The following is a 16,660-nucleotide window of genomic DNA, read 5'->3' as shown; positions in this document are numbered from 1 at the left end:
CAAGAGCGCGTTGTAGGGGTGATTTTGTACATGCCCTTTTTAAAACGGATTTACTACGTTCGTTCGACGTTGCATCTTTAGTTAAAATACATATACAATATTTCAACAGCACGTACATGCATCGAAACGTGTTATTGTTTAGTAGATAAATGATTAACTGTTTGTGACCTGTGCCGTACACCCCTCCCGCAGACCGAGCAGAACGCCACAGTAGGTGGGTCTTTGCTGCGGGCGACGGAGCGAAGATCAATGAAAGCGGGCGGTTTTTACAGAAGAAACTGGTTGGACGAGCCGAGGTGGGAATAAAGCCGTGGAGACGGTCATTTTCATCCGAAAAGAGCCAGCGGAGCAAACGTCGGTTCTCCCCGAATAAAAAATTCTCCTGTAGGTGACTGAAAGTCGACGCCAGAAGAGTGCAATGTGGAAAATTTACACTTCTACTGTAGCCTAATACACTGTCGTATATTGTCACGGAGATATTCGTCAGTTCCAGCGTTGAGTCGAGGACAAGGGGATTAAGGATGATCTTTGCGAACACCGCTAACCCTGTGAGGCCACCTTACAGGAAGCAGGTTAGTAGATACATTCAGCGTTAATGTAGGCTATTAAAAAGGCTTGATTTAGTTTCTCACGTCTTTTTTTACCTGCCTTTTTAATTTGACTTTTCCCGGTCCACCTTAAATGCTGGAGGGCGCAAGAACGTAACGCTAACTGCTGCACCGTTTAAGGTGGAACGAAAAATTTCGAATAAGAACAAGAAGCCAACTTTAGCTTCGTAGATACGTACGCTATTGTCCACAATGCCATAGAGTTATCTACATGACAAACCGCTAACGCTAAATGTATTCAGCCTCCTTTCTCTCAAGGTCCAGCAAGTATTGCTTTTTTTTTTTTATTGTGACAAATTATCGACGAATAGAAATACGTCGACTTTGGACGGTTGAACCGTTGAAGACGACCGTTAATGTCAGACCTGAGGACTGCTGTGTTAATTTGACATTCATGAATTGCTAATATACTTTGTTATCTGATTTTTTGGGCACACAAGAATCTGTTTTTGTAAAATAACTGAACGTGTGGTTTATATTTTTTGGAGGAACAGTCCTTTGTACGCTCAGCCGTATTTCTTTAATCCATAGGCCAGCTGCTTTATGCATAATTAATTTGCAGATGTAACTAGGGGGCTTTTTCGTAAATGAGAAGAATGCCCCCAAGCCCAGTTGGAGTCCATTTGTAATAATATTTCTCTTAAGTGCCCAATTAACACGACTGGTGGTCATTTTCAAAATCTGATTTGTCAGAATCCACATAATGAGAAGTGAAAGGGAAAGATGTGAGCAGAGTTTCCCATGGCAACTTCTGTCAAGAGAGACTTGGGTGTGTGCAGTAAACCTCTGGGTCATGAATATTCATGAACCTCTACAGTATCTTACAGCAGTTGGCAGGGTTAGGGAATTGCTGGGTGTGGCCTGATGTAGAGAAGGTCAGAAGAGGGCAGTAAGTCAAGACTGATCTTTTCTTTTCTTTTTTTTTTTTCCTCTCTTAATTTTGGTTCATTGGTTCTGTTCTGTTCCAAGATCAGCTCGTACAGAACTGGAAAAGCAGAAATGTCTCTCAGACTATGCATCTGTTATGAAGCTTTATGTGTACATTGTATATTCATAACTACGTTAATTTACGTTTGCGTCCACTTGCACGTTTTTTTTTAGCGTGCATGGTGTAATAGAAGGACTCCAGGATTTCACAGTTTATAGGAACCATATGGTGCAGGATGACTGCAGCACATAGCATGGGACCCAGGGGACACGCCAACGCTTGAAAGATGGCCCGGAAATTGAATCCGATCTCCCCCTTTTTGCCTTGCGCCGGCTCCCAATCCTGTCATCTTTTTTTTCTCCCTCTTGCTCTTTCTCTGTCTTTCACTGCCTTTACTCATAAATTGCCAGTGTTCTCATTCTACAGGGAAAAATGCCATTGATTGCCTGTGGTTAACAAGAGAAGCCAGTTTAGTGACACAACTTTTCTGGCACATTAAAGCATGAAAGCGTTCAGCTAGTGGAAGGCTTCTAAGATCTGTTGTTAAAGTAATTTCGGTCCCTGTGGTTATCTTGCAGTGATCATCTGTTGGCCTCTGCTTAGTACCTTTCATTGTGTTCCACAGCAACTGTGGCTTTGAAGCTCCATGTATTCTTCAGCACTTGGTTCTGTTTCCTTTTCAAGCTCTGCTGAAACACATGGCTCTGCTAGCATGCTTCAGTTGATTAATTGACAGGCGCTAATGAGCTTAGGGCACAGTGTCCAGATTCACCTGATTGCGCAAGTGCGAGCAAATGTGGGTGCACGAATCACTCGAGCAGAAATGGGTCAGTGTGTCAGGGAGCAGGAGGACACTCACCACTGCAGAACTGTTGTGGAGTGGTGTTTTATTAGTGTTTTGGTACATGTACGCATACACATGCAACCGCACATACAGCTGAGCACAAACAACTTGAGCTCACTCAAATTGTCCTCTGGGAACAGCTGTTTTTCTGAGCATAGGACAGATACGACAGGGTCTTGTATTGCTGTGAAAGCATTGCTGGTTTATTTCATGACATTAAGCTGTTTTATAGTTTTTTTATTACGTTCTAATTCCTGACTGGATGTTTTATAGGCAGCCATTTTGTGTGTGAGCTGAGAGGGGCGAGTGGAATGGGAGCTGTTTTAATGAATGAGTCAGAAACAGGAAGTGAGTCAGTGATGTGGGTCATGGTGGCTGCAGTTTGCGGTGGGCGGGAGGATGTCTCTTCCTGTGTCCCGGCGCACTGCAGCGCCATGTGACCTTTCCACAGGAACATTCCTTTCCCTCTTTTCCAGCCAAAGCCTTCGTTCACACCAGATCTCAATTCTGCATTAGTCACTCTGGCTAGACCCTGGTGTAAATAAGTTTGGTGGTCATGGGGGAGGTTTCCTCAGTTTGACGGATACCGTGGTATGACTAGTCGCTGCCGTGAAGTCTGACTGAAATAGGCTCATTGTAATCCAAATATTTGGCCCAGCGGTTTAGGTAAGAATAGACAGACACATCCTGGTGAAAAAATGATTCACTTCCCGCAGCTTGATTCTGAGAAGTTTGTGAAAATATCATTATGTTATTTTTGGGCTCTAATTTATGCCACACCTGTTAGTTACCTGGAATGACCAACCCTTTACTCACTATGATGTAGAGCACTGTCAGTTCAGCCGGACCCATTCTTTTAAATGTGTAGAAATCCTCTAAACAGGGATGCACCACGATGACAAATTAAAAAAAAAATTATATATATAGCAATAAATGTACCTGAAATAGCACTATTGGTCAAATGATTTACATTTTTCTAGGTATTCACCACCAAGATATTTGAAGTCCCCTTCTGAATATTTGTGGATGTGGTGAAGTCATGTAAAAGGAACGGGACAGACAGTACTAAATGACAGCGTTGGGCGTCTTACTCATTGATGGAGTTTCTAACCCTGCAGTAAATTCAGTAATATTCGATAGACAGAAATGGCAGGCTTGAAAATAATGATTTATAGAGTGCTCCAAAATCTTTGGAAAAGGTATTGACGCTTTCCAGCTTTGGGAATAAGCTTAGTATAGTGTTACCTTAAGAGCACTATAAAGATTTCTTAAACTCGCTGCACTCTCTCAAAAGCATCATAGGAGATAATCAGCTAGAATAACCTCTCTGTGGTTTGTGGAATGGAATTTATACAGTTCATTTTTCACAGTTCAGTGAAGCTTTGCTTGGTGAAATAATCATCCAGCTCCCTGCCATGGTACACTGGTAGATTGGACAGATATGAGAGCTGATGGGCTGGCTCAGGCTTGCAGGTCTGCTGGTGTGGAGCTGAATGGAAGATCTGTGGTTCGAGCTGATTAGACTGAAAGGAGGTATAGATGCGGGTTAACTCATGCAGTGCTGCTGGCCTATCCTGTACTCTGGGCTCAAAATGCCAGCATGGTAACCACAGAGAAGTGATAAATACCTTTTTAAGGTTAAAAAATGTGCTTGTGTCAGCGTACAAGAGCAGGGCTGTGGGATGGGGGTCCTCTGGGATAGTGCATTTGGTCCATGTTTCCATACGTTCTGGGTACACTTTGTTCAGGAAAGTACACACAGCAGATGAGATCATTCATGGGGAGATGATTTGATGTGATTTTATGAGTACAAATACATTGTAATCTCATATAAATTAAATATAAACTTTAACTGGCTTGTTATGCTGTGGCCTGTTATGCACAGTTTCAGTGCAGTTCTTTCTTTTTCATTCAGCACCCATTCAAGTTAAATATTTTAATTATTAATACAGTCATTTTTTCCATCAACCTACAGCCTCCAGTTGCTCCACCCACTCTCCCGATGGCTCCGCCCAGCCCAAGCACCAATAGCAGCACCAATAACAGCAGCAACAGCAGTACCACCGGATGGGAACAACTGAGCAAAACCAATCTCTACATACGTGGGCTGCCCCCCTCCACCACCGACCATGACCTTGTGAAGCTCTGCCAGCCGTAAGTGTACACAAACACCTGTCACCGTGGAGTGGTGCTGATCGTGGTTTATTAATCACTGACTGGGTTATTTCCTCTAACGTATGAATAGTTTTACAAAGGAAGCTTTGATTACAAAGAATATTTATACTGGTACAACAAAGATGTTTCCGGTTTTAAACAATTTGAATCAGTGAGGCTATTGGAATTAAACTGTCTTAATTCCTTATAAACACCCTTTTCTCCCTCCCAACCAATGTATCCCCAGCTTTTTTCCTTGAAGCATGTTTAGGCTTAACTCATATCTTAGAAACTGCTGTTTTGACCGAAACGACATGGTATTTAGGACAGAGTCTTGTGTGAAAAGTTGTATATTCAGTCCAGACATCTCTCTCATTGTCCATCTCTCTCTCTCTTCCTCCCTTTGCCCTCGGCTGCTCCGCACGAGCACCTCACGTGGGTAGTCACTGAAGCATGTAACCCACAGCAACAGCATCTATTTGTGTTCGACTGGTTAAAAACAGCGGCCCTTGTGAAAACAGGCCTATGTGAATATAGCTGGCATGATTCAGCAAATGTTACACAAAAAAAAGGAAAGAAAGGGGTTTGGTTGTGGACATCAGGGTCTGTGTCAATAAAGCCTGTTTAAAAGGCAGTGCTGCTGTAGTACGAGGCCCTGTTTCCTTTATAGACTTTTTACTGTTGGCAAAAATGTGCAACTGTGAGATTCCCCTAAAAGTCCCCCAGATTTTTTTTTTTTTTTTTTAATTCATCAGCAATGTCTTTTTTGACTCTATTTAAACACTAGTACTTTCCCTTAAACTGTGTCAGTCACAGTTCTGCTTTTGTATTTTTATTATTATTATTTTTTTAATTTGTCAGTTTTGTATGCTGATAAATTAAAGGATATTTCAGCTGATATTTTTATTCGGGGGTGGGGGCTTATCTCCAATTACCAAGGGGCGGCTTCTGAGTATGTCCGCTTGAGTACATTATGTCTCTGATGAGATTTGATATGCTTTTGCTTTGGAGACTCATTGTCCTCGGTGGAGCATGTACATTCTGTACAGTTCACGCATATGAATTGTGGCGCCGTAACCCCATCTAAATTCTGTCTAGCACCACCAACCACTGATTCCAGCATTCTGTGCACACTGAGAGCTTTATAGATGGGACTTTCTGGGAAAGGTGGTGGCTGCATTTAGGCCAGATTGATGTTTAGTATCGATATTCAGTATTTCATGTGTTCTTGTTGACCTTTTTACCCCATAAATCCTTTTGTGACACAACATGTCCTTTCTAGAGAGAGAGAGTGTGTGTGTGTGTGTGTGTGTGTGTGTGTGTGTGTGTGTGTGTGTGTGAGAGAGAGAGAGAGAGCAAGAGGGAGATGAGCTAGTGTATGTGTGTGTGAAATCCGGTCATTCCCATCGCAAGTTAATTTATCTTGGGCTGCTCTGGGGAGTCCAGCAGTCACCATGGTAATTCCTGAAATTGATTCCTTGGAGTGAGGTAGGGAGGGGCCATAATCCTCTTGGTCTGTGTACTGGTTTTAGGGGTTTGCTAAGGTCAAATATGCTTTTAAAGTTTAAATGCTGCACTATGAATTACTCTGGGTATTCCTCAGTACTAGGGGCTGTCATGATTTCTTGATCTATTACCAAAAAAAAAAAATTCTATATATTTTACAATTTACACGATGACGTTGATGATTAGGTTTCAGGTATGCGTCATTGTTACAAATAGAAAAAGCCTGATAGATCTAGTTGTATGCGTTTTTACTTGGCATTTGTAGATTTGTCTCATTTTTCACCTCCATTAAGTCGTCATTTTTAGAAGGTTTTTTACATCAGCAGTTTCCGTTTGTTGTTGTGTCGTGAATCTTTAGTTCCAGTTAACTTGGATGATGCTTCAAATGGTGGTACAGCAGCGAGTATGAGGTGTAGCATGATGAAATGTTTTCGACTCAAGCAGCAGATTTGCCTTGATATGCTGCAGGCAGACACATGCCGTTGCAGTGGGAATAGCTGAACGGAATTCTGTGGCAGGGCCAGGAAGCGGGGCCTCCCCCCAGAGTGAAGGGGTCATGGCCAAGGTCATGTGGGCCTCCGTGGTGGAGAGTCATGTGATCCAAGCTTGAAAGCCCATTGGCTTCCTCCTCTTCTTTCCCCGAGTCTCGCTTCATGGGTCTTGCCGAAGAATGTTGTTTATGTTTGTAGAGGAAGGGTAAGAGTGCTCATGTAATTACATTATGCACAATATAAAATCAGACCATTTTTATTCAATTTAACCGCACAAATTTAATCCACTGTGTAGTTCAGCGCAATGGAGGGGAGCTGAGCACCTAGCTTTTTGAGAAAAGAAGCAAACCTTTGAATGACCAGAATCATTTTTACACACTTTTTATTCCCCCTGGAGAACAAACTTATTCCACCACTCCCTAAAGTAAATGGGTATTTTACTTTCAAAAGACGTTAATTCCAGCATCTATGGGTGACCTACAAATGATGCTGATACTCTATATTTTCACATATCTCCCCATGTTAATACTTATTAATTCATTCATACCTTTCATTCATTCATTATCTGTAACCCTTATCCAGTTCAGGGTCGCAGTGGGTCCTGAGCCTACCTGGAATCATTGGGCGCAAGGCGGGAATACACCCTGGAGGGGGCGCCAGTCCTTCACAGGGCACACACATTCACTCACACACTCACAGCTACGGACACTTTTGAGTCGCCCATCCACCTACCAACGCGTGTTTTTGGACTGTGGGAGGAAACCGGAGCACTCGGAGGAAACCCACGCGGACACAGAGAACACACCACACTCCTCACAGACAGTCACCCAGAGCCGGAATCGAACCTACAACCTCCAGGTCCCTAGAGCTGTATGACTGCGACACTAACCTGCTGCTCCACCATAATACTTGTATATTATTTGTATTGTATATTCAGCACAAAGTTTGATCAGAGTAGCATTTCAGAATCATGTTAGCGTTATTTGAAGAGGGCTAAAAATACAGTAAAATAAATATGCAAAAATGCAGAAGTTTCGCCACAGCTGTTTGGCTTCATCTAAACATTCCATTTTCCAGAGTCATCAAAAATATGATAGCGATGGCTGGAAACGTTAGTCCAATCCAAAGTCTGATGTCAAGAATTTTTTTTAAAGAGTCCGCCAACACGGATGTCATCCCAATATTATGTGTCTCTACTGACATTGACCTACTGTATGTTTTATAAGAAAAAACACATAGTAAAAAACGTGATGCTGAATATGAACCCCTCCAAATGACAAATGAAGAAATGCGTTAAAGGCAAATGCAGATGCTGATTTTATAGTCAGCATTTCTGTCACAGCTAGGTTATTAGGTCCAAAACTGGAAAGACTAGATATAAATCACATGTTCCAGAGGTGAACAGAAAACGCATCACTTCTCTGCACATCCCAGCTGCAGGCATTTTTGCCCTTATTTTTTTTTTCTTTGGAGACACTCTGTCATGCCTCTCACTCGTTCGTCATCATTTACTCAATGCCTCGTTGTAGAGCCACACACACACACACACACACACACAGAGGCCTGTGGGCTGTTTTTCCTCATGGCCTATAGTATGAATGTAGAAGGACTTCCTTTGAACTCTAAAAGCACTGTGCGGTAATAACAGACTTCACTCGGACGTGCCATCATCCCAGTTCCAGCCCACGTTTGACACATTCATTGACCTCAGAAGCACCTGGATTGCAGTCATACAGGGCTCCCCACTTTACTCTTACAAAGGCTCCTTTGTGTCTGAATTGTACACCTTTAAACTTGAAGTTAAGTGACTTTTTTTGGTCCCTGTTCAAACACTGCTGCAGTTCCTGTGTGATGTGCCTTTTAGCTTAGGTCACGCATTCCTATTCTTTTATGCCATTTGACATGTGACATATAAAAAAAGCCTTCTTCTGTCAGCATTCTGTCAGAGGATTAATTCTTCCCCTGCTCTCTCTCTCTCTCCCTCTCTCTCTTTCTGCAGGTATGGAAAGATTGTGTCCACAAAAGCCATCCTGGACAAGACCACAAACAAATGCAAAGGTTAATGGGTTTAATTTCTTCAGTACCAAATCAGTCAAAAATATATTAATATGCTGAAGCTGCAGCAAAATATGTACAACATACCTGTACTATGATTAACACTGACATTTAGATGTGAAATGTGAATGTGTAATATCCCTTCCAGACTTTAATTATATCACGTTTTCTTCATATTAATTTACCTGGGTTCAATTACATGACCCATAGAGATTCATCAAAACACCCAGGAAAAAAAACAACTTTTAATTGAAGTTTGAAATTTCAGGATATTTAAATCCATACTGTGATGAAAATATTGATATACTCTGCAGACCTTATATTTAAAAGCAACCATAATTACTTAATTACTTAAGTAAATGCTCAACTGTCATGTGTGATTAAATAGAGTGCTACTGATGAATGCTGTAGGGTACAGTGTTTACAGTGCCTTGTGATTAATTATAATGTTTTCATGTACAATAACGGAGAATGTCCTGTCCTTCAGGTTATGGCTTTGTGGATTTTGACAGCCCAGTGTCAGCACAGAAAGCTGTGGCAGCACTGAAGAGCACTGGAGTTCAGGCTCAGATGGCCAAGGTGAGACCACAACCCATGGCATCACTCCCTTCTTTTAAGGTGACTTGCAATTATTACATGTGCCTCATTTGTTAACGCTAAGAGTTTTGTCTGTAAGCAGGTCTCTCGAATGTGTGCATGTCCTTTCGTTCACCCCTTTATCTCTCCAGTTGCCTTGATCTCTCCCACTGTTACACAGAGCACATTCAAATTGTGTGTGTGTGTGTGTGTGTGTGTGTGTGTGTGTGTGTGTGTGTGTGTGTGTGTGTGTGTGTGTGTGTGTGTGTGTGTGTGTGTGATAATCCAACTGCAAAAGCCTTTTTTTTTTTACTGCATTGACCTCCTCCCTAGCTTTCTCCTAGCGCGTCTGCATTCACCCTCAATTATTCATCAGCTCTGCTTTTTCAGCTCTTCCTCTCTATTATAGCACACCGCCCTGCTGCTTTCATTTTCCACGCTAATGGTTGCATGTGCACACACTGGTGAGTGTTGGAGTCGGTGCGGTTGGCACGGAATGGCAATTTTTTTTCACCTGGTCCCCTTAGTTTCTGCAGATGCCTCTAGAGCGGCCAAACGAGGAGCCTTCCGCAGTCAGCCAAAGGCCGTATGTTAATCCGTGCTCATTGCCATGGCTACGACCCCTTGTTAACTAGAGGGTTATTGAGGATCATAAATCCAGGGTGCCCTTATAAACCAAATTGCTTCATGGAGAAAGAATGTCAGATTTGCCTCAGGCTTACTGCAGCTCAAATTAAGCCTGACGCTCTGCTCTAAGAATGCAGAAGCTGCCATTTTTCCCTTCAGTGAAACAGATATGGGTTAGAGATGTGGGGAATAATAATGAAAACTGTGATTCTCTGTGGGTCACTCACCCATATAGGCCAAAGTGTTTTTGTGAAGGATAAATCTTGGATGTCAAAAGATTTCCCAAATCTACAAATGGCCCACCACAGCATTGTGTAGGCTTCATTTGGTTTACAAAACTGTCTACGTAATTGTCTGGGTTTTTTTTTGTTACAGCAACAAGAACAGGACCCAACCAACCTGTATCTGTCCAACCTGCCAGTGTCAATGGATGAGCAGGAGCTGGAGAACCTTCTCAAACCCTTCGGACAGGTCATCTCCACCCGCATCCTCAGAGATGCACACGGCATTAGTCGAGGTGTGGGCTTTGCCAGGTCAGTGTGTGTGTGTGTGTGTGTTGTCTGACTGAGCGTAGGCTGGACAGTTTTAATGGTCAGTTCTGCATGAATGCATACAAGCGAAGCAATGCTCTTTTTTCATGTTTGCCCCTCTCTCTCTCTCTCTCCCTCAGGATGGAATCTACAGAGAAGTGTGATGCTGTGATCTCTCACTTTAATGGGAAGTTCATTAAGTCCTCATCAGGAATGCTGGGTAAATAAATGTTACATTTTGTCTTTGTTTTTTTCAAAGTTAAAATGAGTTGTCATGTCTAGTTTTACCAATTTTTACAATAATATCTGAACTGGCTTCGGTTGCCTCCCACGATTCAAAAACACACCTATGTTGGTAGGTGGATTGGCGACTCAAAAGTGTACATAGGTGTCAGTGTGTGTGAGTCACCCTGTGAAGGACTGGCGCCCGCTCCAGTGTGTGCTCCCGCCTAGTGCCCAGTGATTCTGGGTAGGCTCCAGACCCACCGCGACCCTGAACTGGATAAGCAGTTACAGATAATAAATGAATGAACTGTATGTTTGTAGGTGCCTCAGAGCCACTGCTCTGTAAGTTTGCTGATGGTGGCCAGAAGAAACGACTGAGTCAGACTAAATATGTCCCCAATGGACGAACCTGGACACGGGACGCCGAGGTGAGACTAGTAAGTCCGTCTCCTGTGCTTTTTGTGTGTGCAAATTTTGAATGTGTGTTTGTGTTTGGGATTAAGCCCAGTTGATTTATTTATTTTTAAAAAAGAATTATACAATTTATTTATCGTTGTTTATGCAACCAGCCAATTATGATGAGATTAAATGCAATAGGCCTGTATAAAGTATCATAAAGGAATTTAATTTTATTTGTTTTCACCTCCAGAGTGGAATAACATTGACTTATGATCCCAATGCGACTGCCCTCCAGAATGGGTAAGTTTCACAAAATGTCATTTAAACCACTTTCTTATAACTTGCCATAAATTTCAACCAGATTTCAGTGAATCTAATTAGTCACAGTCATAATAGTCCAAAGGCTAAACTTCATTAAACTTTCTGTAAAAATGTTATACATGTATTTCTCCTGTGTGTACTACTATTTAAAGAACAGGGTTTTAATGATACACCTGCTATTGCTACACCTATTTGAGCTTAACATATCAGTCTATACCACGACTCTGAAATGGATTAAGCTGAAATGATGATGATGATGATATCCACCTATTACACCTTCAGGTACTACGCCCCCCCCTACAGCATGGGAAATAGATTAATGGCCCAGACGGCTGTGACTCCATATATCTCGCCCGTCTCCACCTACCCGGTACGGTCCTCTTTCTTAACCTTTCATCCCCCAAGCATTCAACTTTTCTAGTACTTCTCTGTTTAGCTTTAAAACAACGCCTGCTGACTGTGCTTTTCACTCATCTGTGTGTTTATTTGTGCACTTGCAGGTCCAGAATCCCTCTTGGATGACACATCAGCCTTACATTATGCAGCACCCGGTAAGAGAAAAAGGAACATGTAACTGTTCTCTTCCTTGTTCTATTTCTCCGCTCTGAAATCACAAGTGGTGTTGCACAACTTCCACATCGTGCATCTAAAATTGTATGTGCAAGCCGTGGTCAAGGCTGTGAATGAGACACCTCCAGCAATGACTTAATGTGAAGGGCAAAGGAAACGTTTTCCATCAGATCTTTACTGCTATCTGACTTCTCCACACCTTTTATTTTCGTTCTCACTCTTTCTCTTTTGTAGGAATTATAAAGCAAGTCTAACTCCTTTTGTAATTTTCTCTCCCTCCTTCCTTTAAGGGAGCTGTACTGTCGCCCTCTATGGAGCATCCCATGCCACTACAGCCGTCCTCCATGTTGGCTCCTCTGACCCAGCAGATGAGCCACCTCTCTCTCGGCGGCACTGCAACTGTAAGGGCCACAGAAACACCTGGAGCGTTATGGCTCCTACGACAAGCGTTAATCTGTTCATCTTTGTGTTTTCACAGTCATGTAATCATCTCTGTTTCTACCCCCCCTCCCCACAGTTTATTCCTGCGAACACAGCTATGCAAGGAGCATATATTCCTCAGTATGCCCATATCCAACCTACCGCCATAGCAACTGAGGTATGTTTATCTCTACTATGGTACTGACTCCTTATAAACTGGAGAATGCTATTAAGACATGAGCATTAGCAGAATTTGAGCAATAACAGATGTTTCATTGCAACTATGTGTTTATTACTACATGTAATACCTAGTATATTAAATATAGTTATCTTTTTTTTTATACTTTTATAGGATCCCAATGTGCAGCCCCAGGATGTGACCTCCAGTGACCCCTCCACTTACACGTTCCAGCCTAGCAAGCAATAAGAGGGTAATTTATTTTTGTTTTATAAGCAGTACTATAGAGGATGAAGTTTATTTTTACATTCTCTAAAACACAGCAGTGGTAATGTAATTCTCAGCATATCAACCTTAACTTTGCGGGCTCTGACTTTCTTCTACATAAACAGATGAAATGTCTGTTCTTTTATTAAAGGTGAGCAGTTGGAGGCTGATTTGGAGAAGGGCTGCTACAACTACAGGCTTAGCTTGATTGGACAGGAAGTGATATCACAGAGGAAACAACACTTTTGCACAGGTTCCAAAAAAGAAAAGAAAAAATCCATGGTGTAATCAACCAAACACAAACCTCAGAGGCCCTCTACAGGTGAAACACGGCTTCAGCAACCAAAACAATGCAACTCATCCGAGACGGCAGACACAGGAGCGAAGCAGAGTTTTATTTTGCTAATTAAAGGAAAAGAAGACGAAGACAAAACGCTTATTTTTTACCAAGAACTAAGGCACAGAAAGTCTGTGCATACAGGACACAAACGCAGTGTGCTAGTATCTTTAGATGCATGAAAGGACTTTTTAGTATGGTTTTTAGTGTGTTTTTACTGACTGTTTGTTTCTCAGACACACATACACACGCAAAAACAACAAAAAAAATCCTATTTGCTGTGGTAGTAGCAATGGAGACGTTTCTTTTTGCTTTTGTCTTCCGCACTTTGCCTTTTTGGTCCGTAGTTAAAGAAATTTGCCTTGTAAATACTGTAGAGCGGGGTTTAGAATGAGCTGATGAAATGCTTGCTGGGTATTGGTCTTCCTTCCTGTCTGTCAAAGCAAATGTTTCACATGCAAGTAAAATGCTTTCCTTTGGGTTTTTTTTGTTTTGTTTGTTTTTCCCCCTGAATCAGAGCAGCTTTGGCGTATCAGAGTAATGTAAAGTGTGTTTGGCAGAATTGTCTGGTTCTGCTCTCTTCCGAATGAACCCATTCAAAGTCTTCTTGCCTTTTCAATCAAACTTGATGTGGTAGATGTAGGTGAAGCTGTTGTTTTTGGGGAAGGGGTAGGGGGCGGGTTGTGGTGGCCTGGGGGGGGGGGGGGGGCATGAATATTTGGGTCAGAAGTGGGTGGGATGGTGGGTGGGGGTGGGATATAGGTATGGGCCGGGGACAGGAGTGGTGAGGGATTGATGCTAGAGAGACAGATGCCGTTATTGATAGTTTTCAGAGCAGATTATGATGTGTTTTCTATGGCAGTTTTTCCTTTTTTTGTTGTTTTTAAACTTGTTTTAACACAGTATGTAGAGATTTCTCGTACCGAGAGGCAGAAGTGCAATGTTTCTTTAGATAGAAAATGAGAGCTGTACAAACAAGTAAGAAATGCAAAACTTTTTATAAGTAAATCAATCACGTGAGAAATAAATCCCAGGTTTTTTTTTTCTGCAATTTCATTGAGCAGTAACCCCTCCAGTTCATGGCAATATTAAGGGCTGCAGCTGTCAATCAGAAAATAAAAGGAGCAGTAGCTTTTCATCGAAATTTTAATCTCTTAAAAAGCGACTACAGATAGGACGGTAAAGAAAAGCCTATTGAAATTGAAATAGGGTCCTGCAGAGATACCGAATAAAGACAAGGCAATAAAAACGTGAATCAAGGAAATTAAGACACTTTCCACCAAAGACGTTCAAATTACGATTCTTACTATTGGTATGGGCTGTCGTTGAGGTGCAGGTGTGTGCTATAAAGATGTACGTTTGGAAACTGTGCCTTTTTGCCAACACTGGCACTCAGTTTTAATCAAGTTTTTATTCAATTGTGTAATCAGACATGACTTGTTTGAGAATAAGGAAAATGCGCAGAAAGATTGGACAGATAAATGAATCAAAGGCTCGTGCAGATTCAAAAGAGGCTTTGATTTTTAACGCAGATAGTTGAACAGATTTATGTGTGTCTGTCGTGTGTCTGTTTTCTTTTGATGTCCAGGTCAGCTTGGCCGTCGATCTACCTCAGAGTTGTATCTGTCGTCTGATTGGTTGGGTTTGCAGGTCTATCCTGTCCAATCAGGAGTAAAAACCCCAGCTCTGGAGCTGGAATCATACAGGACTTCACCTTTAACTCGTCTCTTCGTCCACTTCAAGGAAACATTTTGTGTTTTTATCCATGTGTCTTTTCGTTTGTTATTTTTTGTATTATGTTCTGAGTTCCATCATCTGGAGGATCACTGAAAACAGTTCTTGCCCTCTTTCTTCACATTAGCTGCAGTAGTTGGAGAAGCCTACATGACTGCAACAAAAAAATAGAAAATTACGGAAAGGAAAATAACGGACTATTTTGTATTTTATATCCAGACAGGCTACGTGCTCTGCTTTTTACGTCCTCACAGGATTGTGGCAGCCTCCTCCAGTGTAGAGGCTTCATTTGTGTAACCAAAGTAACATCTTTTCATGACGACTGGTGTACATCGAAGGGGGGACATGTTTCAGTTTTGCGGGACAGGAAACGCAAACTCGTGTCAGAGTGTAACAGCCAGAGAGAATGAAAAGTAAAGAAAATACACAGGTTTCACAGGAATTGTGATTATATATATTTTTTATTTCTTTATTGTACACATGCCACCATTTTGACAGTGGTTAATTGTACGTCCAACAACGACAGAAATAACAAAAACCTACCCGTATTTTGTTTCTATTTTTATTTTCAACCTGTCAAAATGATTTTATTTAAATGCTTTTTATGTTTTATTTCTATGATTTCCTCTGTGAAAAAGTTTTGAATTAAAGACACAACTCAAACCCAAAGTGCTTTATTTAAACAGTGCATTAAACCCATCTTTTTAACTGTCTTTCTGACATCTCTCGTGTGGCTTGGAGGCTAGGAAGTTCCTGCATGAATCAGCAATAACTGCTTGTGATTAGGGGAGGGGCACACAACAACTCCATGCATGCGCATGCATGCACACACACACACTCCCCCAAAACCTATGCCTATACCTATGACATTGGTGTCTTTCTGACACCATAAAGTTAAAAGTAAGCTGCAAAGAATGTCTGTAATGAATTAACTGAACAATCAGAATATGAGAAATCTAACGTCTAATTTAGTGTAAGAAAAAAAGCCTTTATCATACAATTAAAGTAAATACCTGGTGATTCCCTGAATTCAACTGTCAACTGGAACTGGGCAAGACAAGTCTAAATACACTTTATAGCAAGATCAAAGATTCAAAACATACATTTAAAGTCGTGAAATGAATTCATTAAAAAGGAAAGGACAAACCAAGGGAACCTTGAATATGACTCAGATCTGATGGAGGACAAACATTCATTACTTTTCTGTAACTGCTTCATCGTGTTTAGGGTCACGGTGCGTCCAGAGCCTAACCAGATACTTAGAAATAATACTGGATACTTAGAAAGAACACACCTTAGACAGGGCAGCAGTTCATCGGTTTATTGTTCTATTCGCATGAGATTATTATTTATTATTTAAACAGGCTACACACACACACACACATATATATATATGCGTTTTTAAAATAGTGTTATATACTTTAATATGTTTATTTATCAAGACAAGAATTCTCAAATTTCTTAGCAAGCCTTGGAGTGCTCTGTGTGTGTGTGTGTGTGTGTGTGCAACATAGGAATGTGCAGCGCTGCACTAGGAAAATTCCAAAACTTGCTAGTGTATAAGGATACAGTTAGTGTGTGGGTGGTGGGTTCATTAATACATCACAGCTGCTGCTATTCCCCTGCCCCGTGTCTGCCCTCTTGGCCATGAGCAGCCCTCTCTGCACATTCCTCATCTCTGTCTATCCTTCTCATCATCTTCATTATCTTAATTACTTTTAAAAGCCAGACTTTATCATGACTATGAACATTTCACAGTGTTTACTTTTGTACACTTATCATACCTTGTCCAGTAGGTGGCGCTGTAATGCCTCTTTTTGATTAACACTACTTGTCGTCTCTAATTCACTGCCTGTCACTCACAGTTATAGACCTCACCACCCCCCACAG

The 16,660-nt window shown here is 41.6% G+C and overlaps 1 protein-coding gene across 4 annotated transcripts; it reads left to right on the top strand.

The window, feature by feature from the left end:
* The first annotated feature begins 267 nt into the window (after positions 1-267).
* On the top strand, positions 268-13,694 carry rbms1a (RNA binding motif, single stranded interacting protein 1a). 4 transcript variants are annotated; one of them, XM_066647235.1, is made up of 14 exons: positions 268-572; positions 4,356-4,534; positions 8,531-8,589; positions 9,074-9,204; positions 10,165-10,322; positions 10,460-10,539; positions 10,866-10,972; positions 11,194-11,243; positions 11,547-11,634; positions 11,765-11,815; positions 12,125-12,235; positions 12,352-12,432; positions 12,607-12,685; positions 12,851-13,694. In XM_066647235.1, the coding sequence occupies exons 1-13, from the start codon at positions 522-524 to the stop codon at positions 12,679-12,681; spliced, it is 1,221 nt and encodes a 406-aa protein (XP_066503332.1). In that variant the 5' UTR covers positions 268-521; the 3' UTR covers positions 12,682-12,685; positions 12,851-13,694. The 4 variants fall into 4 exon arrangements, with proteins under 4 accessions (XP_066503332.1, XP_066503334.1, XP_066503333.1 ...); XM_066647237.1 differs by having other exon boundaries at positions 269-572; positions 9,074-9,165; XM_066647236.1 differs by having other exon boundaries at positions 269-572; positions 9,074-9,165; positions 10,866-10,981.
* Positions 13,695-16,660: the final 2,966 nt, after the last annotated feature.

This window comes from Hoplias malabaricus, chromosome 16 (assembly GCF_029633855.1).
Source record: "Hoplias malabaricus isolate fHopMal1 chromosome 16, fHopMal1.hap1, whole genome shotgun sequence".
NCBI classification, from domain to species: domain Eukaryota; kingdom Metazoa; phylum Chordata; class Actinopteri; order Characiformes; family Erythrinidae; genus Hoplias; species Hoplias malabaricus.
This window is presented reverse-complemented; position numbering and strand designations above follow the sequence as displayed.

What these genes read in the sequence shown, in the direction of transcription:
- rbms1a (XM_066647234.1), top strand. Translation starts at nt 522, where the DNA reads ATGATCTTTGCGAACACCGCTAACCCTGTGAGGCCACCTTACAGGAAG. An exon ending in CTTGTGAAGCTCTGCCAGCC is followed by an intron (nt 4,535 to 8,530) that starts GTAAGTGTACAC and finishes CTCTTTCTGCAG; the next exon opens with GTATGGAAAGATTGTGTCCA. An exon ending in CTTACATTATGCAGCACCCG is followed by an intron (nt 11,816 to 12,124) that starts GTAAGAGAAAAA and finishes CCTTCCTTTAAG; the next exon opens with GGAGCTGTACTGTCGCCCTC.